Raw genomic sequence first — 26,980 nt, 5'->3', positions numbered from 1 at the left:
AACTATTATGTCTGTTTTTTAAAAAAATGCCTCAGTCTTTGGGAGGGCTAAATGTATTCCTCCCCCCTTTTTATAGAATCCATAAGGCTGTAAATGTGGATTCCAGAAAGAAGATCATTTTTAAAGCCAAGTGCTGCTGTAACGTAAGGCTCTTGGATCAGGGAACATTTGCCAGTGTCAGTATTGCCAGTGATTTAGATAATGACCGTTTGGTTCAGAAAGTAAGAAAGAGAGCCTTGACTTTTCTATAAAAATATGAACTTACAAAAGAAACCATGCATATCGAGTACTGAGTAATCCTAATGGACCAGTGTCTGTCTGTCTGTCTCTCTCTCTCTCTCTCTCTCTCTCTCTCTCGTCTTTCTCTGAGGAAGCCAAAAATAGGACGGTTAATATCTTAAAGGATTCTTGTCTCAAATACTGGGATGCCCAGATACAGAGGGGACTTGCTGAGATGCTGGCTTGGTAAATGAAAACCCAGCAAATCAGAGTCCTCTCCGGGGCCTCAGTCATGTTATGTAAGTGGTCACACAGATGGATTTTTAACTCTGATTTTCCTAAGTTCTTTCCCATCCATTTGAACGGTGGTGGAAGGTGCTCTGAAATGCAAAATAACGAGGAATGCACCGCTGTTACTTTAAGAAGGAAATTAAGTGGGGAGGGAAAAGGAGGATGTTGTGACTGCTGACATTTGTGGCCTCTTTTCATTTGCGTAAGAGGTGGACCGGCTTCTCTGTAGCTGCGGTTGCCATGGAGAGGTAGTGGGGGAGGACTCCCAGGACCAGCCCGAGACAGCGGCCGCTTCTCAGAGCTGCTCCCGAACGTGACGTGGAGGGGCAGGGAGCGCAGGTGTGCCTCGGCGGCACAGCGCGTGGGGCTGGTGACCTGTCATGGCTGGTAACGTGACTGTGCACAGACCCCTGGGGGTGACAGACATGTTGGTGGACGGGCCTGTGGATTCTCTATGTGAACTGAAGGGATTGTAATGTTGTATGGATGCCCACGCTTCCTACCATTTCTTACACGCGAGGTTGGCTTGGAAGAGTTTAAGCATAGTTAACCCCGACGGACACCCTCGTTATAATGAGAAACTCAACTTTGGTTGGCATGTTTGCATAGAGATAAATGACATAAGCATTTATGTTTATATTTATTCATATATAAATATAAACAAATCAAATAATTTTAATTTGATTAAAATTTAATCAATTTAATTAATAATTTAATTTGATTAATTATTTTAATTATAATATAATCAAATATATTTATGTATATATTTATTCATAAACATGAATAAATTCCGATGGGAATAATACACTCAGAAAAATCTAATATGGTAGATCAAATCGCAACCAGAGATGAATGTGTTACTAACCTGGAGTCCTTAATTTACAGACGAGAGAGAGAGAGAGAGAGAGAGAGAGAGAGAGAGAGAGAGCAGTGTAGCTAGCTGGGTAACACAGGAAAAAGGAAAACAATAAAAGTTGTAAGGATTCTTCTGCATTAACAGGTAGAAGAAAACCAGTTGTGTGTTTGTGTAGCTGATTATGCTTGATCTTAACAGATGCATCTTGTCATCACTGTATTTTGCAGGGTGTGTGTGTGTGGGGGGGTGTAGTTTCAGATCAAATAGAGCATTGTGTTAATGAGTCTGTAGTGTGATCATTTTAGGACTTTTTTTGCTTTCTTCACGTAGCTGGTAAATTGAATCTGGTGATATAGTAGTCTTTTGTTTTCTCGTGGGTAAAATTGTGGATAATGCCTTTGTTTAAAGATAAAATGCGATTGGTAATTTTAACTGGAACTACTGTTTAAAATATTTTTGGGTGAATTTATGTTTCTCTTGAGGAAATCATATCATGTCTTAAATTTACCAAGTTTTAAAAAAAACTTGACCTTTCAGTTTTCTAATGAAATCTGAATGAGAACTGAATATTAATACTGTTTTTATAGTAGTTGAGTCAGAAATGGCTTAGGTGAAGAATACGTTGTAAGGTTGTAACTGTTGTTGGCTGCTTAATGCATAGTACAACTTATTTTAAGAATGACAACTAATTGCTTGTTTAGTCTGTGAAAGAAATGCCAAACCAAGTGGTTTTTTTTTTTAATAAGGTAGCATTATTAAAATTTATACACAGTATCATACAGAGTGGTACACAGTGCTTCTGAAAAGATTTGTAATGTAATACACAGATTTATTACAGAATTTACTTAGAAAGTGTTAACTTCAAGTTAGGGTACTTCAAACATTGTTCCAAAAATATTTATTGGAAATTATATGTATAAAAAAACTATTCCTTAAATGATAACATTATTTGGCTTACTAATAATTTCTCTTTCTTTTGTATTGGAAATATTGTATAATAAGATTGAATTTCCTAACTTTTTAAATATAATATTTATAGACAAAAGTTGATGAGTTATTAGGTACAGATATTGATGAATTGGACATTTTCATTGCTTTTCTTAGTTGTTAAATTAATTCCAAGGTACACTGATTCAACAAGGAAACCAGAACTAGTTTTCTTGATCACTCATGCAAGTCAAAGGGCTATGAAGTGTAAAATATTTGCATATTTGTTAGGTAATTATAAGTAATTTTTTTCAAAGATGCATTTATTATTTTAGATAGAGATAAAATAATGGGGAGGGAGGGGCAGAGGAAAAGGGAGAGAAAGAATCTCAGCAGACTCCTTGCTGAGCACAGCACCCACTACAGGGCTCGATCTTACGACCCTGAGATCATGACATGAGCCAAAACCGAGAGTCAGATGCTCAACGGACTGAGCCACCCAGGCGCCTCAATAATTAATAAGTAATTTTTAATGAGTATCAACTATAAGCTGAGTATTCTTTTAAACATTTCCCCTTGTTGCCTTTTCTCAGTCTTATGCAACTTTGTGAGGTGGGTGCTGTTTTCTTACCCATTTTATAGATTAGGAAACAGAGATTTGGAGGATCGAGTCACTTGTCCAATATCATAGAGATAAGAAGGAGGGCGGGATTTGAATCCATGAAAGTCTACAACCACCACACTTTATTGTTTCTTTCATGTGAAAACTATAACTGGAGGTTGCAAGAAAGTTTTGTGTTCAGTTGTCCTGGGATGTCCAGCCTTCCATGTCTTAGCCGAGTGACATAGCAGAAGTTAGGACTGCTCATGCCTCAATTTTTTGGTGGGTTCTTAATGATGGAATATATGTGAATACTTTAATCTTAGTGCTAATGGGAAGGCTGTTCCCCCCACCGCCCCCCACCATGGCAGTAGTTACTGGCTAACATGCACTCTTGTTCATAATGCTAAAATATAAGATAGTGATCAAAATTATATTTTATTGTTCTGTTTAGAAGGAATAGAATAGAGGAGTAAAAGATATGATTAAAATAATACTGAACCGTTTTGCAGAGATCCTTTCAAATACGCGTCCAAGTTTACACAGCAGGGTTTCTTGACCTTGACAGTAAGGATGTTTGGGGCTAGATCATTCTTCATTGAGGGAGCTGTCCTGTGTGTCAGTAGGACGTTTAGCAGTATCTCTGGCCTCCATCCTCTAGATGCCAGCCACAGCCCCTCCCCTTCAATTGTGACTACCAAAAACGTCTCCAGACATTGTCTGATGCCTTCTGGGGACAAAATCATTCCTGGCTAAAGACCACTATTAGAGATATATAGGGATTAATCAAGTAAATAAACATAATATGATTACAGAGTGTGTTGAGGACTTTGATGGAATAGACCAAGACACTCTAAACAAGAATAATGTGAGGGAGCACACTGGCAGTTGTGGTGGGTGTGGCTGCATGTGGAGTGTGGGTTGGCCAAGGGAAGGGCATGAAAAGACATGGAGGCCAACTCAGAGGCTGTGGCAGGGATGTCAGTGAGAAGTGAGGGCCTGGGGATGCCTGGGTGGCTCAGTGGTTGAGTATCTGCCTTTGGCTCAGGGCATGACCCTGGGGTCCTGGGATCGAGTCCCACATCAGGCTCCCTCTGTGGAGCCTGCTTCTCTCTCTGTCTGTGTCTCTTCCCCCCGCCCCTTCTCTCTCTCTCCCTCATGAATAAATAAATAAAATCTTAAAAGAAAAAAAAAATGAGGGCCTGGACCAGCCATTGGGGATGGACAGTTGGGAGAGCTTTCTGGAGGGAGAGTCAGAAGACTTGGGGTTTGCTAGAGTATTACAGTGCTGACAGCAAAGAGTAAAGAACAAAGAGGGTATGAGAGGTGGATGCTGGGGAGTCTGCAAGACTAACTTGCCAGCTGAGCGAACCTTCTGTGTGTCAGCTTGGCTGCGTGTGGGATTCACGTGTGTTTCTTAGCAAAGTTAGAAGTGACTGAATGTCCCAGACCTTTGTGAATATTGGAAACCGTGAGTCTTATGTCTGTGACTGCCAAGTAAGTGCATATTTAAAACATGAAGGGTCAGATGTGATCTTGAGAGACGGGAGACCTCCCCATTTTGGCCAGTGGTGTGCCTCGGTGCACACTACTGCTTCTTCTTGGGTCCCTGCCCCTGCCTGTCCCCCACCCTGGTTTCTTTCCTTGGCTCCTGAGCTTTCTCTTCCAGTGCTTCCACATGTGAAATGATTACCTTTTTGGACACCACATGAATATCTTGCTTTTGAGTCACAGTTTTGAAATTTGCAGATTCCTTAAAGCAGCGCATCTCTGTAGTGGGCACAGCGTACGCCATACATTTAACAAATGCTAAGGACACAACATCCCAGACCCTGTCTGCGGCACAGCATCCAGGAAAACCCAGTGGAACTTCTCTCTTCATGCAGCAGATCACCTCAAAAGGCTGCTTTCTGAGGCTCTTTTAGTCAGTAAGATCACACGAGCATAACCTAATGATCTTTTGTTAATAATTGTAGGGGAAACCACTCAGAGTTGCAATTACACTGTTGCTAGTATTACAGGATTGTGATGCCAGTTACTAGCCCCCTGCCCTCCCCACACAGCTAAACTGTGATGTTGGACTTGTGTGTAGCTAAGTGTGTCTGTCAGTGATTTCCACGGTAATAGAGTAAAAATTCCTTTTTGCGACAGAACTGAGGCCTTACAGTTCATTGGCCTGGCCAAAGGGGGAAGACAAAAGGAGAGGAGAGAAGCCACCTTTCCTGACAGCTTTGTGGAGTCTTGATTTCTTGGTTTGCCCCCTACCTCCTCCACAGGCCCCACTCCTGATCAGCTATTGGTTGCTTTATTTTCCTCTGGGAGAAGGACTTTTTCAACTCCATTTTCCATCCTGAGTCGTCTTCCCTGTGGGTCTTCATCTCTCTTCATTCACTCTGACAGATATGAGTTCAGCCACGTTGGAACACACGCCGTGTTTCTAGAGTTGTGTGTGTGCCGCGGGGATTGATTTTCTTCTCTTTAGGTAGCTTCAAAATCGCAGAGATGGAAAAGAGGCTTCCACGTAACAGAGAAATTAAGGAATAAATGAGACCACCAGTAATAAATAGGCAAATGGGATACAGTTGAATACCACTGAAGAGACACTTCATTACAGATGGTAGTACAGAGCAAATAAAGTTCTTGGGATGTATAGGAAGGGAAGAAGCTGTCTTTGCTGGATTTATTGGAAGATTCTGAAAGTTGAGTGAAGCGTGGTCATGCAACATTGGTGAGGTCTGGGAGACAGAGTGACTGTGGGAGACCCTTGCCATGGAGTTGATGACTTGAGTGATACAAGGATGAAAGAAGCGAACCAACACACACGAACTTGATGTTGGAGGAGCTACGGTAGTTAGTGCTGGTGCACGCTAGAGTAGGGGCCCGGGGAGGGGCTGCAAGAGCATGCGTCTTACAGTGCAAACATGAGAGAGGATGAGGAGGCACTGCCAGAGCAGACAGGATGCCATTTTGCTGTGCGTGGATACACAGGGAAGAGCCACAGCCATCTAGTTGTAGAGAAGCTTTATGGTCGTGTGGAGGTAGAGGGGTAGGGAGGGCACATTCTGGAGGCAGTGTGCTGGGATTCCCATCTGGCACGTCTCCTCATCAGCCTTCTGTGGACCTCAGTTCACTCTTCTATAAAGTGGAAGTCACAAGGGCAGTTCCTTCCTCCTGGGTAGGTTTTCTGTGAGAGTTGAATGGGTGAGTTTTCATAAAGTCCTTAGAACAGTGTCGGGCACCTAGCAAATGTATTTTCGCTATTTTGATAGCTTTTTCCTCAGTAGGGTCTGAAGGAGGATGAGCACTTCCAGGCAGGTGTAAGGGAAGCATTGGGAGGCACATCTCCTGAGGCATACGTGTGAATTTGAAGCAGTGATGGGAGAAGGGCGAGCTGTGTAGTGTGGGCATCCCTAAAAGGCAGTGTTGCCCATTCAAGAGGAGGGTTTTTGTTTTTGCTTTTGTTTTTGTTTTAAGATTTTATTTATTTATTCCCAAGAGACACAGAAACAAAGGCAGAGATATAGGCAGAGGGAAAGGCAGGCTCCATGCAGGGAGCCCGATGGGGGACTCGATCCTGGGACCCCGGATCACGACCTGAGCTGAAGGGTCAACCACTGAGCCACCAAGGTGCCCCCTCAAGAGGAGAGTTTTCAAGAGCAGAGATTCTAATGATGTGTTGGAATAGATAACTTAGGATGTCTCCATTAGCTTTAAGAAACATGTTATATGTTAATTCTGTTTTGCTAGTTTATTTAACATATGGTTTAGGGAATTTAAAAACGAATTAATCTTACTAGCTATCCACAGTAATTACATCATGGTGATCTCTCAGGTGCTACAATATTATAACTGAAAAGCACTATCAATTTTCTTACGTTTAGTTATATTTTAGTGTGTTTTCACCATGATTTGCCAAACTGGGTCTGTATAATGCAGGAGCCTCTAAAGCAAATGACAATAGTTGATAAATGACTAAAAAGCTATTTTTGGCTTGACTAGATTAGATCCATACATATGAAGTTATAAGTCTAATTACTGTTATTTTTGGCCAGAGTCCTTGCAAGTGTGGGAGTTAGCCAAGTACTTCCTTTGTGAAAAAATGACATTTGTTCATTGTTTAAATTGTGATGATTGATTAAAGCCTGTGAGTTGTGTGAGTATGTGTATGTGAGAGTGATTGCATTATAAAGTTTGGATTGGCATTTTTATACCTTGTAAAATTTCTCATAAATACTGATTCAGAATCACTTCCATGTATGAAGGGCCAGTGCTATCATTATCTTATATGAGATGTTATTACTCAATAACAGTGAAGACTAACAGGGAACATAGGCATGTATACATGTAATGGTGTGTGAGTATATTTCAAATAAGGTAATGTGCATAACAACATACATGATACAAACATACACATCATCCATTATACATGTCTACATACACAAATATGCAAAATTGTATGAACAGTTACTTGACCATTCAGGCTCATAGCCTCAAACAATCATTTGAGTTTGTTTTCCTAAAATATAATTTATAATGCAACCAGTGGATTCGTTTGAGGTATTTTGTAAGCGTTACTCATTTCAAAATCAGTTTAGGGAATATCTCCCTTAGTGTGTTGGCCACTAATAAAAAGCTAACTCTTAAGTTCATGGTTGGCCATTCACTCTGTGGATCCCACAAACAACCACCATACGTTTCTTTACTTCTTTACCACTTTGTACTTGTAATGACCTAAATCACTCAGAAGCTAATACATTTCACATTAAAAATTATGGCATACGATATTAGTAACTGGAAATAATTGTTTGTGTATATTTTCATCTCTCTCTCTCTGTGAAACTCTGAAAAGTTTGGGAGCTTTTGCCATGCAACTTCTTGAGTGGAAAGCTACTTGACCAGACTAGAGCATTTATTCACTTTATAGCACAGAAAAGTTAATAAGGATTGTTTAAAAGATGTGTAGCTAATCCAAAAATTGGAAATTTCATAAGGTTACTTTTCTTGTGGTTATCAGATTCTTCCCCGCTTGTGTGTAGATTTACACAGTAGAGAATGGTTAGGATTTGTGGCATTTGTTCAATGCCAGTGTCCAGATGATTGGACAGTTGACCCGCCGTTTATGCAGCACTATGCTTCGGACTCAGAGCTGATAAGCACCTGTCTGGTCTCTGACCTCATGGGCTACTGGTTGAGTAAGGAAGTAATTCTTGAAGCAAGCCATTACTCACAGTAAAATGAGCTGACTGCTGTCGTAGGGACAGTGTGGGGTGTTAGGTATTGTAGGAGTACGTATCAGTGGTCCCCAGCTTGATCTTCATAAATGACAAAATATTGTGAGGGTATTTTAGTTTATTTGACTCTGATTCCCCCCCCTTAAAGATGATATCTGTAGTTGATGACTAAAATTGTTAGACTTTGTCTGTTTTCACCTTATTTCTCTCCCCTCTACCACCTACTTAAAATTTTTCATATCCTTTTACCTTCTGATTCTTGCTGGTGAGGGAATTACCCTTTGGCAAGGATGCAAATTGGACTATTTTGAGGTGAAAAACAGACATTATCTGACCTCTGAATATTTTGACTAATATGTTGAGTTGAATAAGTTAAAGGGAAGTATAAAGAACAGTGTGTTGTAATAATTACAGCAGTATTACTCCCATTCAGTACATGTTAATATATCCTCAGTTTGGAAGGAGGAAACTGGCATCCATGACTTTGAAAACATGGAATAATCATTTAAGCGAGAATACAGAAACAAAATCTGAGAGCATACGTGTATATTTAATAGGTGAACAGATGTAATACACATATGAATTTTTTAAGTATGTAAGTAAGTACTTATATACTCTTAGAGAATTGAGGCATTCAAGTTTTGTTTTTGATTTGGCTACTCACATGTACATACATCTATCTTTATACATGCATATTATATGTAAATGATCAGATCTTCAATCTGAATAATGCATACACTTAGTTTTTTTTTAAAGATCAACTAGTACAGAAGCAATGTACAATAAAAAATTGTCTTTTCTCCCTTCTCCTGTCCCTGTTCTTTATCCTCATTCTAAGAGGCACTCACACTAATTTCTTTGTTACTTTTCAGAAATGTTTATGCAGACATGACAACATCATTTTTTAAAAACTGAATTATACAATCTATGCTGGTCTGAACCTCTGATGTTTTTAAAAAAATTAGGATTCTCATTCTTTAAAAAGTCATTGCCCAAATCCCTGGAGTTATAAACTAAAATTGAAAGCAAAAGCCATACTAGTAGGAAAGCACCTACTAGTGAGTTGACTACTGATAAAATTTGACTGCACCAAGCCTCCTGCAGGATTTTGGGTTGCCATTTATTCCCAACCATTCATTTGGTCAATGTCTTTGTCAGTTTATTGCTGATATGTTAATTTTCTCACTCATAATGTTATTTACAGAATATGTATTTGAAGAAGTATGAGAGCAAAGTACTTTCAGTTTTCTCTAGTGACTAAACATGCTACAACACAAACTGGAATCCTTTAAAATAAACATGAGGTCTAGATTCTTAATTCCAAATCTGTGTGTCCAGGCTTGACCAGTCAATAGAATTCTATTTATTCTATTTGTGGGATTCAAATTTGGAACTCATGTTCCAAACTCATTATCATGTCTACAAATGGACTTCCCATCCCTAATAAACCATTTTTGGTTCTTTATTCATTTGTTCATTTGGTAATTGATCGGTAGATTCCTAAATGCTAGTAGAGCGCTTGCTCTGTCATATATGTACATTGCCAGGTGTGAATAGATATGTGGATAGATGTGGGGGAAAGTAGGTCATTTGCCTCTATGATGTGTGGTGTGGCTCTATCTGTCACCTACTCAGCAAACCTGAACCTTCTGTGTCATTTGAGACTCTCTGATTACTTTCCTGATATGTTAGCCTTTCACCACGTTCTCTTCTCACCCTGCATGTTTACTTTCTGCCACACCACACCTACTCATTGTACCCCACATGCCGTGTACTCATTCCTACTTTCTTCACGTTCTTCCCTCCCAGAAGCTTTTTTCATTTTCCCTAGCATTTACTTGAGCTCACACTCTGCCAGTAGTTAATAGAATGAAATAATTGATTTATTTAAAAAGAGAGGATGCTCTCAGTTTTTCAAAAGATTGCCAAAGCTGATAGTCTGCTTGCTGTGTGAAATGTGTACCAGAAAATAGGTTGGGAACAAACCATCTAATAATCTATTTCAGTTTTGTGGTTTTTAAAAAATAATCATGTCAATCTAGCATTTTAAGACTTGGTGTAAGACAAAATAACTTTAAAGGTATTAAGATTCAGATTTGTATGAGTTCATTACTTCGTGATGACCTTGGGCTTGGGGCATTTGAGATGAGTTAATGTTTTTAATCACATATTTTACTTCTGTGTATGTTATAAACCCTATAATATATTGTTTTTATTTTTTGCTATAATGGTTAGTTTTTCTTAAAGAATTGAAAAAAAGAGAAATACAGTCTTTTTATTTGTACTGTCTCTCTTCCTTCCTCCATATTCTGCAGTTGCACTAGGACATACATATGTGTCCTTCTCTTTGTGTTCATCCACCTTGGGGTTCACTGAGCTTCTTAGATCCATAGATTGATGTTTTAGTCAAATTTGGGAACAATTCATCTATTATTTCTTCAGCTATTATTTCTTCCCCATTTTCTCTCCTCTCTTTTGGGGACATTAGTTACATATATGTTAGATTACTTGATATTGTTCCACTGGGCAATGAGACTATGTTATTTTTCAGTTTTTTCCCTCTCTGCTTCAGTTTGGATAATTCCTTTTGACTTGTCTTCAAGTTCACTAATTTTTTCTGCTGTAGTGTTTGATCTGTTCTTAGTACCATCCAGTGAAATTTTTTTTCAGATATTGCAATTTTCTTGGTATTATTTCCACTGTTTTTAGAGTTCTTATATATGTTCTGAAATTCTCCTACAATTGATTCTTTACAAGATTCATCTCTTTTTTTCTGTAATTTTTTTTTGTCATGCGTTAATAGTTTAAATTTCTTTTTTTTTTTGTTTTTTTTTAATAGTTTAAATTTCTTATCTGCTAATTATGTCTTTGTCATCTGTAGATCTAATTCTTTTTCCTGGCTTCTCTGTCTGTAGCAATTTCATGATTCATCTTCCTCCTAATGTTCTGTTATATACAGAACAGTGTGGTTGATATGTTATTAGAAGTCTGGATTCTGTCATTTTCATCTGACGACTGTTGAGTTTTGTACTAGCAGATGGTTAAATTACTATCAGATCTTCCAAAACTTGTGGAGGCTTTTTGGAGTAGGTCTCTTTGACTTGCCCCAAGTCCAAGATGTGATGTTAATACTAAGGCATGGCCTTCTGAGATTTCCTTGGAAATACAAGGTATTTGCCTGGATCCTCGAATGTGACAGGACTTGAATTCCAAATTCAGTGTCCCCTGTATTCATACTGCCAGTTGCTGCTGTTACTTTGCTCCGTCTTTCAGCCTGCCCTTGGGTTTCTTTCCCTTAGGTTCCTTAAGGTCCATACAAGCAGTTTAAGAGTCAACCAAGGATTTGAGGGGCTTGTTCACAGATTCCAGGCTCTTCTCTTTGAGGCTCCCTCTGGGATTTCCCCCACCCTCGATGACCAGCTGTTGTAGAAGTTCCACAATCTACCTCTGTGCCCTTTGCTCCACCTCTGCTCTTCAGGGACTGGTGATTGCCCCTCAGGAAAGGGCCATTGAAATGTGTATCTTAACATTGTTTGCTTCTTACCCTTCCAAGGTCAAATCCTATCCAGTTTCTATCTGCTTCCTGGTCACTCTCCAGTACCTTCCTTTTTTTTTTTTTTTGGCTATTTAATACTTCATACATACTTTTATTGTATTGACAGGGGGAGTTAGTCTCCTTTAAGCCACTCTGGCATTACCAGACGCCAGAAATCCTAAATGAGTAGATAATAAATTCTTGCTCTCAATGGAAGAGTTTTACAATATTAGTAAGATGATTACTTAAGGAATTAAGAGACTCTGGGAAGCCTCCCAAGTTGGCATGGTGGAGGAATAAGTCCTCGGATCCTTTTGGTTCATAAGTTTGGTGTCTCAGGTTGACTGGCAGCTGGTGGAAAATTTCACCGGGCCTTACTCTCCCTACACGCTATTGTAAGCAAAAATTAGGTGGGTTATGTGTTGGGCATGTACTATGAGAATTTTGCTTTGTTTCCTTTCTTCCTTTTGCTATTGAGAGGGTATCACTTTTTACTATATATCATCGATACTAATACATTAATACATTTTACTTGATTAATATATTTTCATCTCCACAAGAGCCTGGCCTCCAAAGGGTAGACACTGTATCTAGATCAAAGCTTTGCACAGGGTTAGATCTAAGAAAGAAATGAAATGTACTGTGCTAAACACAATGCCTGATGTACTGAGAACAGTGATTTTTTTTTCTTTCCTGTCTACTCTCTATTCTGTAAAGAGTTGTTAAATATAATAGGACTGGTAAATTAAGAAAAAGAACAGATTATTTGTTACAATTACCTCTTTTTTTCCCCTTTTTTTCATGCGGCTACATAAGAATAGTTTGTACTAGTAAGAGCTACATTGCTAAATTATTTTGGGAAAAATTGAACAACTAAAAAAAATGAAAACATATTTAGTATCACTGTGAAAATATACCTTTGAATGCTCACTTAGAATACAAAAGAATAGGGATCCCTGGGTGGCGCAGCGGTTTGGCGCCTGCCTTTGGCCCAGGGCGCGATCCTGGAGACCCGGGATCGAATCCCACATCGGGCTCCTGGTGCATGGAGCCTGCTTCTCCCTCTGCCTATGTCTCTGCCTCTCTCTCTCTCTCTCTGTGACTATCATAAATAAATAAAAATTAAAGAAAAAAGAATGCAAAAGAATGGTAATAGTGTAGATTAGGTCTGTGTCAGAAGTTTTTAACCTGGATTAGGGTCTCTGCAGCCCCTGAGACCATATGCAAAAGAATGTGCATGCTCATGTGCGTGTGTGTATTGTCATAAGGATTTTTTTAAATAGAAACATTTTGAAATTTTGTTTTATTTTTTTAAGTAGCTTTTTTTTAAAAATGAAATTTGAAAAAGTGATGGATCAGTATTGGAGTAAGAGGAAGATATTCCTTAAAAAAAAAAGACATTGTGTCTATATAGTTCTTATGTCATTTCATTTTTAAGGAGTGTGTGTGTGTGTGTGTGTGTATACACACATGGAAAATAACCTGGAATCTGATGTGCCAACATGCTAACGGTGGTTAATTTGTGTAGTTGGAATATTGTTTTATTCTCGTACCATATATTTTTGTTTACATTTCAGAACTTAAATAAATCCTACAATATTAACTAAAACAGAAAAGACATTAAAAAGTACAATGAAATATATACCTTTCTTATGTGGACACCTTTCCTCAGGGGTGGCTGTAAATACCAGCAGTGTTATATAGAGCCTTCTGTAACATGCACACACATATACACACACACACATGCACACACACACACGGGGGCGCATGTGTGCACACATTCTTTTTATATTCTGACACAAATGGAAGCATACTATATGCATTGTTTTACTCCTTGGGTTTTGTTTTTTGTTTTGTTTTTTTTTTTAACTTTCTTTCTCATCTTTAAGTTCTTAACCTCCTCCTGCCACATCCAAAGGATTTAAGAGCATTGGATAGCATATTTCTAGAAATCATTTTCTTTTCTTTTTGATATCTTTTTCAGCTTTGGTGTGTACAAACCTGACTCCTAGTGGTAGTTCAGAAATTATTTAATTTCCTGTTGGCTCTGATTATTTCTGGGAGCCATGACCTTTCTTGAATGTCCACTGTATGCTGGGCTTGTGGGTACCTTGCTTCATTTACTTAATACTTATATATCATTTCTTGCTTATGATTATTATTTGAACTATAGTGGTATAACGATACACTAATAATACATTGGTAATCTCTTAGTTTTTTTAAAAAAATTGTGCTTCTTTTGTTTCTTTTTAAACTTTGGAATATGGAACTTTTATTTATTTATTTATTAAAGATTTTGTTTATTTGAGAGACTGTGAGAGAGAAAGAGCACAAGCATGGGAAGGGGCGGAAGAGAGAAAGAGTCAGACTCTTTGCTGAGCAGGGAACCCAACACAGGGCTTGATGCAAGATCCTGGGTTCGTGATCTGAGGCAAAGAAAGATGCTTACTGACTGAGCACCCAGGTGCCCCAAAGTCAGCATTTCTTGAGTGAATAATGCATTTCAGGCAAAATATTCACATGTTAGTTTCTGTCTCTCCTTTTCACAAGAAAATAAAAGATAAAATTCCTTTAAATACAACCATGAGAGGTGGCCATACCTATACATTAGATGAGTGTGTTGGGTCTGCTAAATTTGTGTTAGGAGTACAAGCAAAATCAATCAATCTTGGTTCTTTTTTTCATTAGAATGCAGTTAAGTGCTTAATGTCATACGGTCTAGAGAAGGCTTTTCAGAGTCTCTTTAATACGGCACACATGTCTTGGAATTTATTTTCCTATAGAGTTGAATCTTGCTGAAGGGAAGCTAGCTGTGTATCAACCAGTAGGCCAGGGCTTGAACCATGTAGCCATAACATCCAAGCTTGTGAGCTGGGACATCCATGGGCAGAAAGTGCCAGCACAGTGATGGTAAATCCAGTGGCAGGTAGCTGGGAAGACCACATGTCCTAGCTCTTTGCCAGGTATGTAGTAGAAAACCAAAATAGCAAAGTATTCCTTACCCCAGACTGACATTTTATCCAGTTAGAATTCTAGAAGAAAGGTAGTTATACTTCCTTATCCAGTCTTGTGTCTCTAAATACTTTTTCTACCTGAAGGGGGTTTGCGGTAGTTATTTATTCCATTGCTTTCTTTCTGCCCTCATATTTTTAGTCTTCATCCTTTCCTCCACCCTCTCCTTTCCCCCTACTTCTTAGAGAATATAGATTTATTTGTATTTGTGTAGTAACTGGAGATCACAAGATGGAACCAGTGGAACCAGAAATCTGAAGTATTAAACTATTGTTTACTCCAGCCCACAGTACAATTACCACAGTTCCAGGCATACTGTGAGCATTAACTGTTTCCTGATGAGGGAAAGAATGGTGAGTGGGCTTCCAGTGAGAGGTATAAGGAGGATGTCCCAAGAAGAGCCCTCCAGGTATGTAGAAGTGGACAGCTTGCCTTCCCTCAGATACAGTTCAGTATGCTTAGTTTTGCCCTAGATCATAGCAACACTTTGTATTTAAGTCCTCCATTTTGTTTTGTCTGTCTGTCTTTTTCTCTTTTTTTCTTTAAGAGGCCTTTAAAAGGGGGCAGCCCTGGTGGCTCAGGAGTTTAGCGCCACCTTCAGCCCAGGGCCTGATCCTGGAGACCCAGGATTGAGTCCTATGTCAGGCTCCCTGCGTGGAGCCTGCTTCTCCCTCTGCCTATGTCTTTGCCTCTCTCTCTCTCTCTTTCTCTCACTTTCTCTCTCTCTGTCTTGAATAAATAAATAAAATCTTAAAAAAAAAAAGAGGCCTTTAAAAAGTTGTAGGGAAAAATGTGTATTACTTGCTGATGGAGGGTAAGACAGCCAGCCTGAAAAGCCAGAAGAGTTCTTTTTCAGACTTTGAGATCCACCTCTCTTGGTTCTCTCTCAACCATCTCTACATTTACAGGCCTACCCTTGAATTTGGTGTGTGTGTGTGTGTGTGTGTCTGTGTGTACGTGCGTGCATGCACACACACATGAGGGTGCACACATGTATTTATAAGTGCATGAATCCATTCCCGGGTTAGTGACTCAAGTTCAGTGGAACCTGGCATTTAGCCTTTCAGGATAAGAACACTCTGTCTTCCTAATCCTTTCTCTCCCTGTCAGAGTTACCATGACTACCTGCTCCCATTCACGACATCAGAAATCATCAACTGGGAAGAGGAAACCAATGTTGTCATACTCTAATAATAATAATATCTGACCCAAAAGGGGCCAAGTATTTTAATGCAGTTATTAGAAAACTACATTAATCCATGTCAATTTTTGGCATCTTTACACAGGAGCTTATTATGTTTAAATACTTTTTGTATTTTCAAACATACATTTTTCAGTTGGAAACTTACTTTTTGGTTTAGGACTCATATTGGTAATGAATAGTAGATCTATCTGTGATATAATGCTTATGTAATGCTTATTAATGCTTATTAATATGTATGCTTTGGCTTTGCATTGTAGCAATAGACTTGAACATCCGTAGCCATGAAGTACACATGGAGCTTTCCTTCCTCGTCTTCCATGGAATTCACCAAAGGCAGCAGCAGCCCCTCTCATGAGGCGGATGATGTCACTGCCCCATCCCTGTTACTTGATGAAAAGCTGCTCCGAGGAGCCAGCCGATAAGATTTTTTCCCGTGACTACTTGGGTTTTACACAATTTTAAATCTTGACCTGATAGTATCTATAATTTAGAGAACATTGATTTTCAGGTTTGGCTGCATATTGGAATCACCTGGGAATCTTAGTACTGACTTGACTGATACGGGGTGCAGCCTTCATACCCAGATTTTTAAATGATTCTGGTAATAAATGAGCACAGGTGGACTTCTGGTGTCTTAGGTGACTTATAAGAGAGGACAAGGCAGGAGCTAGAAGGATGGCAATAAGGGATGTGGCCTTGGGCCACATTGCTTTGGCATCCATCTGAAGAAGGAGCTTTTCTTCAAACTCAATCTCCTTGGCTGGACTGCTCATGGGTTCTGAAAGTGTGTGAGGTTTCAGGAAGGAGACTTGGGGAGTTTGCTTTGTTTTTTCACTTCTTAGGCAATGTACACTCAATTATGAAAACCAGGGGTCTTCCCATCTCCCTGTAGGGGTAAAAAGGTATAATTATCCCACTATTAAAAGTGTATTTTGCACCTGGTGACCTAACAGAGTTCTTGGCTCTGCTGAGGAAGACTAAGGGACTGTCTGCAAAGTGAAACTGGGTGATGTGTTATTAAGAGACAAAAAAGTAATTTAAAAGCTTTAGAATGGTTCAGTGGTAACATTGTGTGTGTCTGTGTACATTTTGTTACATCCATGGTCAGCTTTGATATCAAGATGATTTTCTTACAGAAGAAACATTGCATTGAATCTATCCATATTTTTAAAAGCATGATGGAGCTTTTACTTTCCTCTTTGAACGGTTTTAAATTTTTCTCCGTGTCACAATGGAAGCATGCTTTCTGAGAAGGATAAATGAACAATTTTGCAAAATATATAAAGTTATATTTTTACATACACCTGAAAGTGTAACTTTTACCTGCCGCCACACTCTGGATCTTTTTCAGACCCATGAACCCCTTGTCAGAAATTGATCATGGGGGCACCTGGGTGGCTCAATGGAGAGCGTCTGCCTTTGGCTCAGGGCATGATCCCAGGGCCCTGGGATTGAGTCCCGCATCGGGATCCCCACAGGGAGCCTGCTTCTCCCTCTGCCTGTGTCTCTGCCTCTCTCTGTGTGTCTCTTGTGAGTTAATAAACAAAATCTTAAAAAAAAAAAAAAGAAAAAAAGAAAAAAATCGATCATAACCTCTAGCCAGGCTTGTTTGTGGGCCCCAAACTCCCAGTCACTGTCCCCTACCCCTCAGTTTGTCCGTCTCTTTTCTCAGTTCCTTCCTCGCCACTGCCCACTGAACCACTACCCATCTTGTGTATCTGGCTGAGCGAATGGCCCATCCTCTAGCAGCTTCGTCTCCCTGAATTCTTTGTCCTTCCCCCTGGAAAAGTGCAGATTTGGCATTCCTTCTCCCTTTCTTTGTGCAGGTTGCCAGACTTTGCTGAGATAAAGGGCACTGCTGTGTGCACCAGAGTATCCGGTGTCCGAGGGTCTCCACGTCACAGATCCCTTGTCGCTGTTCATCAGTGCTTTCACGTGTCCTTAAAATCCTTCAGCTCTTCCATTCCTGTCAGTAATCTGTCTCACCTTAGCCAGCCTTGAAGACCCCTTACGGAAACACTTGAGCTCCTCTTTCTTTGCAGACCACCTCGCCTCTCATCTCAGTAAAATCGAGGCCCTTGGATGTGCATTTCTTCAACCTCAGCCTTCTCATCAGTAGACTTTTCACCTGATGTAACGTCTCTGAAAAACACACCAAACGACCTTCCCTTGGTCCTGCCTCCCCAGTTCCCTCTCTCCTTCTCCACTGAGGGTTTGGAAAGACAGTTCTGCTCTGTTCTCCTCGCTGCCTCCCTCCTGTCTCTGTCCCAGGCCTGTGCGTCAGCCTCCCCACTGGGAGCTTGGCGACACCTCACCAGGATCCTGAGGGCCACCCAGGGGAAGCTTTTCCAGCCTGTACCCATTGTATCATCGACTGGACAGTGAATACTGTCCTCCTGACCTCTGAGGCCAAAATTATTTCTGGGTCTCCTCATTTTTTTTCCAACCATTCCTTTTTTTTTTTCTTTGCCTCTTTCTTGCGTTTTCTTTACCTCCTCCTTAACAGTTGGGGCTGCCTCTCATCCCACTAGTGGTTCTTAACTGGAGAGTAGGCGGCCCATTAAAACCCTCTGTCGGGACGCCTGGGAAGCGCAGTGGTTGAGCCTCTGCCTTCAGCTAAGGGTGTGATCCCAGCCGCATGGGGCTCCCCACAGGGAGCCTGCTTCTCTCTCAGCCTGTGTCTCTGCCTCTCTCTGTGTGTCTCTCATGAATAAATAAATAAAATCCTAAGTAAATAAATAAAAATCTTCAAAAAAAAAAAAAAAAAACCCTTGTCAGAGCTTTTAGATCAGTGTAACCTGGGGCCAGTATTGCTTCAGGAGGACCTCCTTCCAGAAACCTGGACTGTGATGCTTTTATAATACTCGGTCATATGGAAGTGCCATAATTATTTCTCAAGTAGTCACTCAACAGATATTTATTGAACACCTTCTAGGTGCTGTAGATGATTTTCTTTTTCTAGTATGACAAGCACTGTGATGAATGGCCTTTACCCCACTCCTCTTATGGTCTCAGTCTAGATTTCCAGTGCTTTAATCACTGTATTAAGGATGCTGTGGTTTTCAAAGATCTTAATACCTATGGCCAAGTCACTTCATAGAATAGCTTGTTTTTGCTTCCACCAACCCCGTGGTATGCTTTCAACTGTTAGACATGTAAGAAGGTAGTTTCCAAATCCTGTTTCATTAGACCTACTCTCTTCCAGATCTGTTCCCAAGCTGCTTTGAGCTCCTGACACACCCTCTGTTTTTGTTTGCGTTTCCAACCTCCTCATGCTCCCCTCCCTGAACACCCTCATCACACCGTTCCACCATGTGGAAGAATGGCTGGTTGACTCCTGTAAGTTCCTGCATGTGGGATCACTCATCTCTCTGTATCCTTACAATAGGAGCTAATAAATATATTCTGAACTGAATGAACCCTGTTTAATGTTTTGGATATCTCAGTGGGTATCATCTGGGTAGCTCAGTGGTTGAGCATCTGCCTTTGGCTCACGTTGTAATCCCAGGGTCCTGGGATCGAGTCCTATGTCAGACACCCCTTAGGGAGCCTGCTTCTCCCTCTGCCTGTGTCTCTACCTCTCTCTGTGTGTCATAAATAAATAAATAAATAAATAAATAAATAAATAAATAAACAAACAAATAAACTTTTAAAAAATAAAAAAGAAAGGATCCCATAAAACCTGGCAGTAATGTATGCTGCTTTGGAGGTGAGGGCACCATGCTAGGAATGCAGATCCGAGGTGAGGGTCCTGGTCAGGGATGGCTTCCTCAAGAAAGTCATAACATGATTAGTGGCCAATTTTGTTTTCAGGTGTTCATTAGAATAATGCTTGGTTAATACAGTGAAGTCTACCCTGTTTCTTTTTATTGTTGAGGATTTTTTTGTTTATTGTTTTCTGTTTTGTTCTTACATTAACAATAGATGTGATTTAATCATGTCCATTCTGGACATTATTTAAATTCCCTTTCCCTCCTCTCTTGTACTATTGTTGTTAACAAATTAGAACAACAGCACTTCCTAATATTGAAATACTTTTGCATACTTACTTTACATCCTACTTGGATGTGGTTTTCCAAACTTTGAATATACTTCTTTAAAAATTTTTTGTATTTATTTTTTTATGTTTTAGGTAATCTAAATGCCCAAGATCAAAAGCCACATGCTTCACTGAATGAGCCAGCCAGGTGCTTCTGTACTTCTTGATATAGATTGTTGGATCAGTACTCACACATGGGACTTACCTGTGGTATTGATTTTTTTGCCCCTTTAGCCATATTTTGATATCAGGGTCATACCAGCTTTATAAAATGACATAGAACAGCTTTTATGTTATCCTGTACTCTGAAACAGTGTAGGAAATGCTTTACTCTTCAGAATCTGAAAGAATTTAATAACAAAACCATTTAGGCCTAGAACCTGTAAAAAACAAAACAAAACAAAACAAAATTAATTCTAAGGGTACCTGGGTGGTTCAGTCAGTTGAGCATCTGACTCTTGATTTTGGCTCAGGTCATGGTCTCAAGGTTATGAGATTGAGCCCCGCATTGAGCTCTGGTCTGAGCTCAAAGTCTGCTTGGGATTCTCTCTCTCCCTCTCCCTCTGCCCCCACCCTCCCGTCTCTCTCTCTCAAAAAAATAAAAAAGGTAATTCTGGGTTATTCTTTGGTCAGTTTCTCAGCTGCATCCATCGTGGTTATTCCCATGGAGATTTCCTCTTCCCGGATCAGCTTGAGTAATACTGTTTCCTGGAAACTTTTTACTAATTAATCTCAGTTTTCAAATTCCTTGGGACAGAGATGAGTTTCTGATTTTGTTTTCTTTACCCTACTTACTTCAGGCAGTATTTTCCAATTTGAAATATCCCCAGTCTGGATTATCATTTTCAGTTTTATTGTACAGTGTCGTCTTCTTAGAAGACATAAGTTCAGAGGTACGAGGATGTATGACCAGGCTTACTTAGCTGAGTTAGTAGCGAACCCCAGGAGAATTTTCATTTAAAAGAGCATGTATAAATGGTTCTGGGTATTGGATGCGTTTTTAACATTACGTCATTGTCATATATTTAGTCCTACTGAAATAGCTCTAGCAGTTAACAGTAAGAGTAAGGAGCTTGTACTGACGGGTAATGAGGGGATGTAGGAGTTATGCTTATTTCGTAGTAAAAATAGTACAGTCCCATATGGTGATCCTTTTTCAATCAGATGGTATCTCTTTCAGTAAATAGAGGTGCCTTTTACAGTTCATTAGGAGCTACTTCATAACATTTTACTCTTCCCTGCCCTGTTGGTGCTTTTAGGGCCAAGTGAAGAGGGAGAGTCCGTGGTGGTAGAGCAGGGGTTACAGGTGCCTAACCGAAAAGCAGGAGAGAAGGGTATGCTAGTAAAATTAAGGTGGGAAGCACTTGCCATTGATCGAATGGAGTAATAAATAGTTGATTCAAGAGTTTTCAATGTACCCATATGGCTTCCCAAATGTCGCAATCATTTGTAATGTCAAAGAGGATAAAAGGCTGGTTTTTTAAGCGGAACCACCTCTGTGTGCAGGTATACCTATCCCTCTTTTTCAGAACGACCCAGTGCTCCTCCATGTCTCAGCAGGTTAGGGTCAGCATTTACCTGGTCAGTAAATCCCCCAGGTCCCTCTCATTGTCACTGGGGCGCGTGATCATGAGCTGTGTCGCTACAGAGAGACAGGGTTCCACATGCAGGGTTTGGTGGTGGCACAAAGAAGGGAGTGACAGGCTGTGAATGAGGGTGTGAAGAGAAGATTTCTTGGGGGAGTCGAATCTGGAAAGGATGCCACCAGGAGAAGGGACGGGGTGGGATGTGATGGAGCCTGCCTGTAGGTGGGGCTGAAGCCAGAAAGAAAGCCTAGAGCGGTGCTGGGAGTGAGGCGGAGGAGGACCTTGTTAGCTGCACAGTAGAACCTCCCACCTTGTGTTTACCTTTAAATTGATATTAAAATGATTGTGTAAAGATATAAGAATTGGGGCACCTGGTGGCTCAGGGGTTGAGCATCTGCCTTTGGCTCAGGTTGTGATCCCATGGTCCTGGGATCGAGTCCTGCATCAGGCTCCCTGCATGGAGCCTGCTTCTCCCTCTGCCTGTTTCTCTGCCTCTCTCTGTGTCCCTCATGAGTAAATACAAAAATTCCTTAAAAAAATAATAAAATAAAAGATATAAGAATCTGTGAGCCCCTCTTGGAAAGCCATTCTGGGTCTTTTGTTTTTTTTTTTAATTAGAATTAATTAATTTTATGTAAATTCAATTAATTAGTATATAGTGTATTATTACTTTCAGAGGTAGAGTGCAGTGATTCATCAATCTTAACACAGCGCCCAGTGCTCATTTCATCACCCAGTCACCCCATCTCGCTACCTGCCTCCCCTCCAGTGACCCTCAGTTTGTTTCCTGTGATAGAGTCTCTTATGGTTTGTCTCCCTCTCTGATTTCGTCTTGTTTTATTTTTTCCCCACTCAGCTACCATGTTTTGTTTTGTTTTTTTTTTTTGTTTTTTGTTTTCCTATCTCTAGTTCTTCCTATTGTACATGACATGGAGGAGACATTCAGCACAATAAAAACACAGCTTTTGTTGAATCAAATCTTAAGGGCTTCATGGGTTGGTCCCCAAAGCTAGTGTCTTGTATCCTGAGGCTCCTGGGGGACTGGTGCCGAGAGAGGCACCCACCCTTCACCATAGGGTGTAAATGGTCAAAGAGCAGGAACTTACCATGAACGTGCATTTAAAGAGTGCTTTATTATTGCAAATTATTTGTTTTTAATCATTCAGTCTTCTTCCCTGTGCCCTAAAAGAGAGGTGGTTTCTTAAGGGCTCTAGGAGTTGGTTTTGGTTTTGGTTTTTGTTCAGTCGTTTCTGATTATATTTCACAAGTAAAGAGACTTTTTTCTTTAATTATTTATGGATGATAGAAATAAAATATTTTTGAATTTTTTCTTGTACAAACAAAAGTTTTTAAATATGTAAGGCATTATACATGATTGTTCATAGTCTTCACCATTAACGAACAGCTTCTGTGCTTTATTGGAGGAGAAAAATCTATAAAAAAGTTGTAAATTTTTAATAGTTGCAGAGCCAAAATATGACTTAGATGATTAGTACCCCCTACCCTCCCCTGGCCTGTTACTCTTTCAACCATGGGCCCCAGTGGATCTCAGAAAAGATTATGGATCCATTCATGTAGTCGGGACCTCTTTTTGGGTGACAGCTCCTCCAAGTACATTTATTAAAAATGGAATTAATTAGAATTGCATCTTCAATACAGTAAGAACTCATTACATAAGAATGCGTGACTTTAGATTTACCAACATGGTGTGAGTATTCATTTGGTGAGCATATCTATTTTTATTCTTAAACAACAGCAATGAGAAACTACAATTTGTTTCTGAATGTGTACTTCTCTGTGAAGTTGTTACCTCAGATGGCAGTGACACTGGGGAGGTGGCTCCGAGTCTGAGATCCCATCCTAACTGCACCCTCAACCCCCCAAGTCAAGGCTTATAATAATGAGATCATATATTTGTTGGCAAGTATTATCCTTGGTTAAAGGGAAAGGATAAAAAAAAAAAAAAGTAAAAGAGATGTGTAGGGAACTGCTTATATCAGGTGAGGAATCCAGCAGTAGGACATAAAATCAGTGTAGCTGGTTGGGCAAGGTAGCATTTTTCATTTTTAATAGGAAAAGATAGAGGATGGAGTATGGGTAAGTTTGTTCCTGAATTATGTATACACATAATAGTACACACGTGTAATTGGTTGGAATGTAAGAATATATTTATTGCCTGGAGTCATAGTAAAAAAAGTGATAAATATTGCTTTAAATATCAGTGAATTGCCTTGTATGATCCAATTAAGAGCATACAATGTATGACTACTTTCTCTGGCTTTTGGAGTGTCTCTGAAACATCCTGATCAACCAGGAGAATCATAAAGCAAAGGTTAAATATAAACAAGACTTTTCTAAAACTTGAAGCAAAAGCTTTGAAAATTGGCTTTTAGAAGCCCTCTCCATGAAAATTGTATTTACCTATTGAACTACAGCTTTAGGTAAAAGCATTTAAGTAGATGCTTATCCCTAACATAGTAGATGTCCTACATCTGCTGATTTATGCACATTATTATCAAGAGAAAAAGGCAACTTAATTGAAAATTTAGCACAAAGAGTAGTGTTTTGTGATCCCATGTAAATTGAGGTCATTTTTGTAAGAATTTGTTATGTTAACATGCAAACAGAAGGTGACCAAACCTCCATATACTGAATAGCAGCTGTTCCTTAAATACATGTTAGATTTTGAGTTTTTGTTGCTTTGAGTCACAATTGATTCTATTAATAAACAGTTGTTTTATTATATAATCCCAAATATGTGTGCATAAACTCTTAAACTTAGCCATTACTACTATGAATATATATAATATATACATACATATTATTTATGGTTAAGTTTGGATGAACTGCTGACATAGAAATAACAGTGTTTTTTCCTTTTTATGTTTCTCAAGGACTGTATATTTAAATTATACAATTTGTTTCCTTACATTTTTGAAGGTCTCCAGTGTACTTAGTATATTTTATTTTTTAAAAAGTGGCCCTTTGGGCATCCCTTGGTGGCTCAGTGGATTAGCACCTGCCTTTGGCCCAGGGCGCGATCCTGGAGTCCCGGGATCGAGTCCCACGTCGGGCTCCCGGCATGGAGCCTGCTTCTCCCTCTGCCTGTGTCTCTGCCTCTCTCTCTCTCTCTCTCTCTATGTCTATCATAAATAAATAAAATAAATCTTAAAAAAAAAAAAGTGGCCCTTGCCCTTTTGTTATTTATGTTAACATAGATTTCATCCATGCATTTTGTATTTTTCTCTTCGAAGCAAAATTATTGCTGAGGCAGGATCCACTTTCTACATTTAATAAGAAGGTTGGTTTTTTTGTTTTGTTTTGGGTTTTTTGTTTTTTGTTTTTTGTTTTTTTTTTAGGAGGGCTTCCGATTTCACTTGTCATCTCATGACAAGTAACTAAAATTTATAAATAAGAAAAATTCTGTTATTTCTACAGGTTACTCTTCATACATCTCATTCTGGATCCAATGATTAGCATCAAATAAATAGGACATAACTGTGGGGATACATTTGTCAGGATAAAAATTTAGTTATTTCAACCAACACTGATAGTGTCTAATATTTCAAACTAGCTTGTCTCTTTTATCTTGCTGCTTCCACTCTGCCTTTATTTTATAGACTGGGTGGATCAATATGCAATTTAAAAGAAGTTTGATCAGTAAATTGAAGGTTCTCCGCATTTCTGGCTTTCCCGGCAAGATTGATGGGAGAAGCAGCAGATGGACCAGAGTTCAAAGGGCCTGTGGTGGGGTCTGCCTCTTTTATTTGTTTGGAAAAAAGATGCATTTTGGAAGATCATCTGCGGCCAGTGGTGGTACTGTTAGCCTTGGAGACCATTTTTAGGGACTCATGGTGGACCCAAAGGCATAAATGGCTCAAGTACCAATATTTTGAAAAGCTTTTAAATGATACTTCCATGGACTAACTAAAATATTATATAATTACTGGTTCTGTATTCATTTCAGTACAAAATAGTGCCCTGGGAATTTTGTAACTTCTACCATTATCATGAGCACTTAGACTCCTGTGTTAAACTTGGAATTGGTTATTGTCACGATCATCAAATAAGTATATCCTTAAAAAGTTAAAATTAATTGTTACCTAAAGTGGAACACGTGCTATTTATTTATTTATTTATTTACTCAAAACCCGGTGGTGCTCAGAGCCTCAGATCTAAGACCTGTTGGCTTAACCCACACTGGCTACCTCTGCTGTCCATCCCTCCTAACCCTCCCTGGGGCAGCCGTCCCAGCATCTTGTTAGTTATTACCTCCAGGTTACACTTGATCCTTCAAAACTGGTTCATATTTAGCAGTTCTGTGGTCATTACTTTGATAGAGTATCTCTTTAATGCAGTATGCTACCCTCACACTTCATAAATAACTATCATGTTACCAAAGGTTGGCAAGACAGATGGCTATGAAGCTACTCTTCGGTTCCTCATTTCATTTATTTCCTGGTTCTTCCATGTTTGGCATAGGTCTCAGGCCATCTATGAACTTTGATTAGACTTGTTCCTAAGCTAGTGGGCATTTGTTGTATATCTCTAATAAAATCCTTGTTGGGCATTTTTATGTCTTCATGATGGAGGATTTATTTTTAGATACTTTTATTAGGTTCCTAAACATTTTTAAACTATAGTTCACTGTTTCAAATGTACTAATTATTTGCATTTTGGAAACATTGACTAATTGGAATTGGTCCTTATAACCAAGACATGAATGAAATAAGAAATTCAGTTTTAAAATAAGGGAATATATCATTATTTTGAGTTTACACATATGTGTTTCATAAATAATTCATTCAATAAATATTTACTACAATGTATCAGACACCATGTGCTAAGTAGTATGTTTGTTTTATGGTATTCTTGTTTGTATATGATGAATTGATTTGTAAAACTTCTTTGTTTTTCTTAGACAAAATTGAAGAAGCACAAAAAGAACTTAATGGGGCAGAAGTATCAAAAAAAGGTAAATTACATTCAGCCACAATATATATTCTTATATATGTATTCTTAACAGTGATTCTTCTATAGATACCTTATAATTGCAGCCTTACTAAATCTACCAATGTAAACATAACATAAAATTAAAAATCACCTCAGACTAATTGATACTTAAAAGTATATGGCTTTTGCTTTGTGAAATGCTTTAGCTACACCCATATTCTGAAATGGTTTCCCACATATTTATTGCTGGTAGGATATAAAAAATTGTTGCAGCTATTTGAAAGTCCTGTTTTTGAGACCATCCCATAGCAATAAAAATACAAATGTAATGACTAATGATGGCTGTGTTTACATATATATGTGTATTCTTGTGATGCAATATTTTTTTGTAATGACAAAAGCTCAAGACAAAATAATATGAATGCTAGTCAGTGGGAGAACAGTTGAGTGAATTGTAATATATTCATATTTTGGGATATACTATGTATCTTTTTTAAAAATGTTAATAATTTCAGTTGATTTATTG

At 39.1% G+C, this 26,980-nt stretch overlaps 1 protein-coding gene across 6 annotated transcripts in view; it reads left to right on the top strand.

Moving 5' to 3' along the window:
• Positions 1–26,980, top strand: part of HIVEP1 (HIVEP zinc finger 1) — a 142,396-nt gene that overhangs the window by 48,933 nt on the left and 66,483 nt on the right. For all 6 annotated transcript variants that reach the window (XM_072813973.1, XM_072813975.1, XM_072813969.1 and 3 more), the window contains one exon: positions 26,423–26,476. In XM_072813973.1, coding sequence (XP_072670074.1) covers positions 26,423–26,476 — 54 coding nt within the window. The remainder of the gene's footprint in view (positions 1–26,422; positions 26,477–26,980) is intronic.

The sequence above is a fragment of the Canis lupus genome, chromosome 37 (assembly GCF_048164855.1).
Source record: "Canis lupus baileyi chromosome 37, mCanLup2.hap1, whole genome shotgun sequence".
NCBI classification, from domain to species: domain Eukaryota; kingdom Metazoa; phylum Chordata; class Mammalia; order Carnivora; family Canidae; genus Canis; species Canis lupus.
This window is presented reverse-complemented; position numbering and strand designations above follow the sequence as displayed.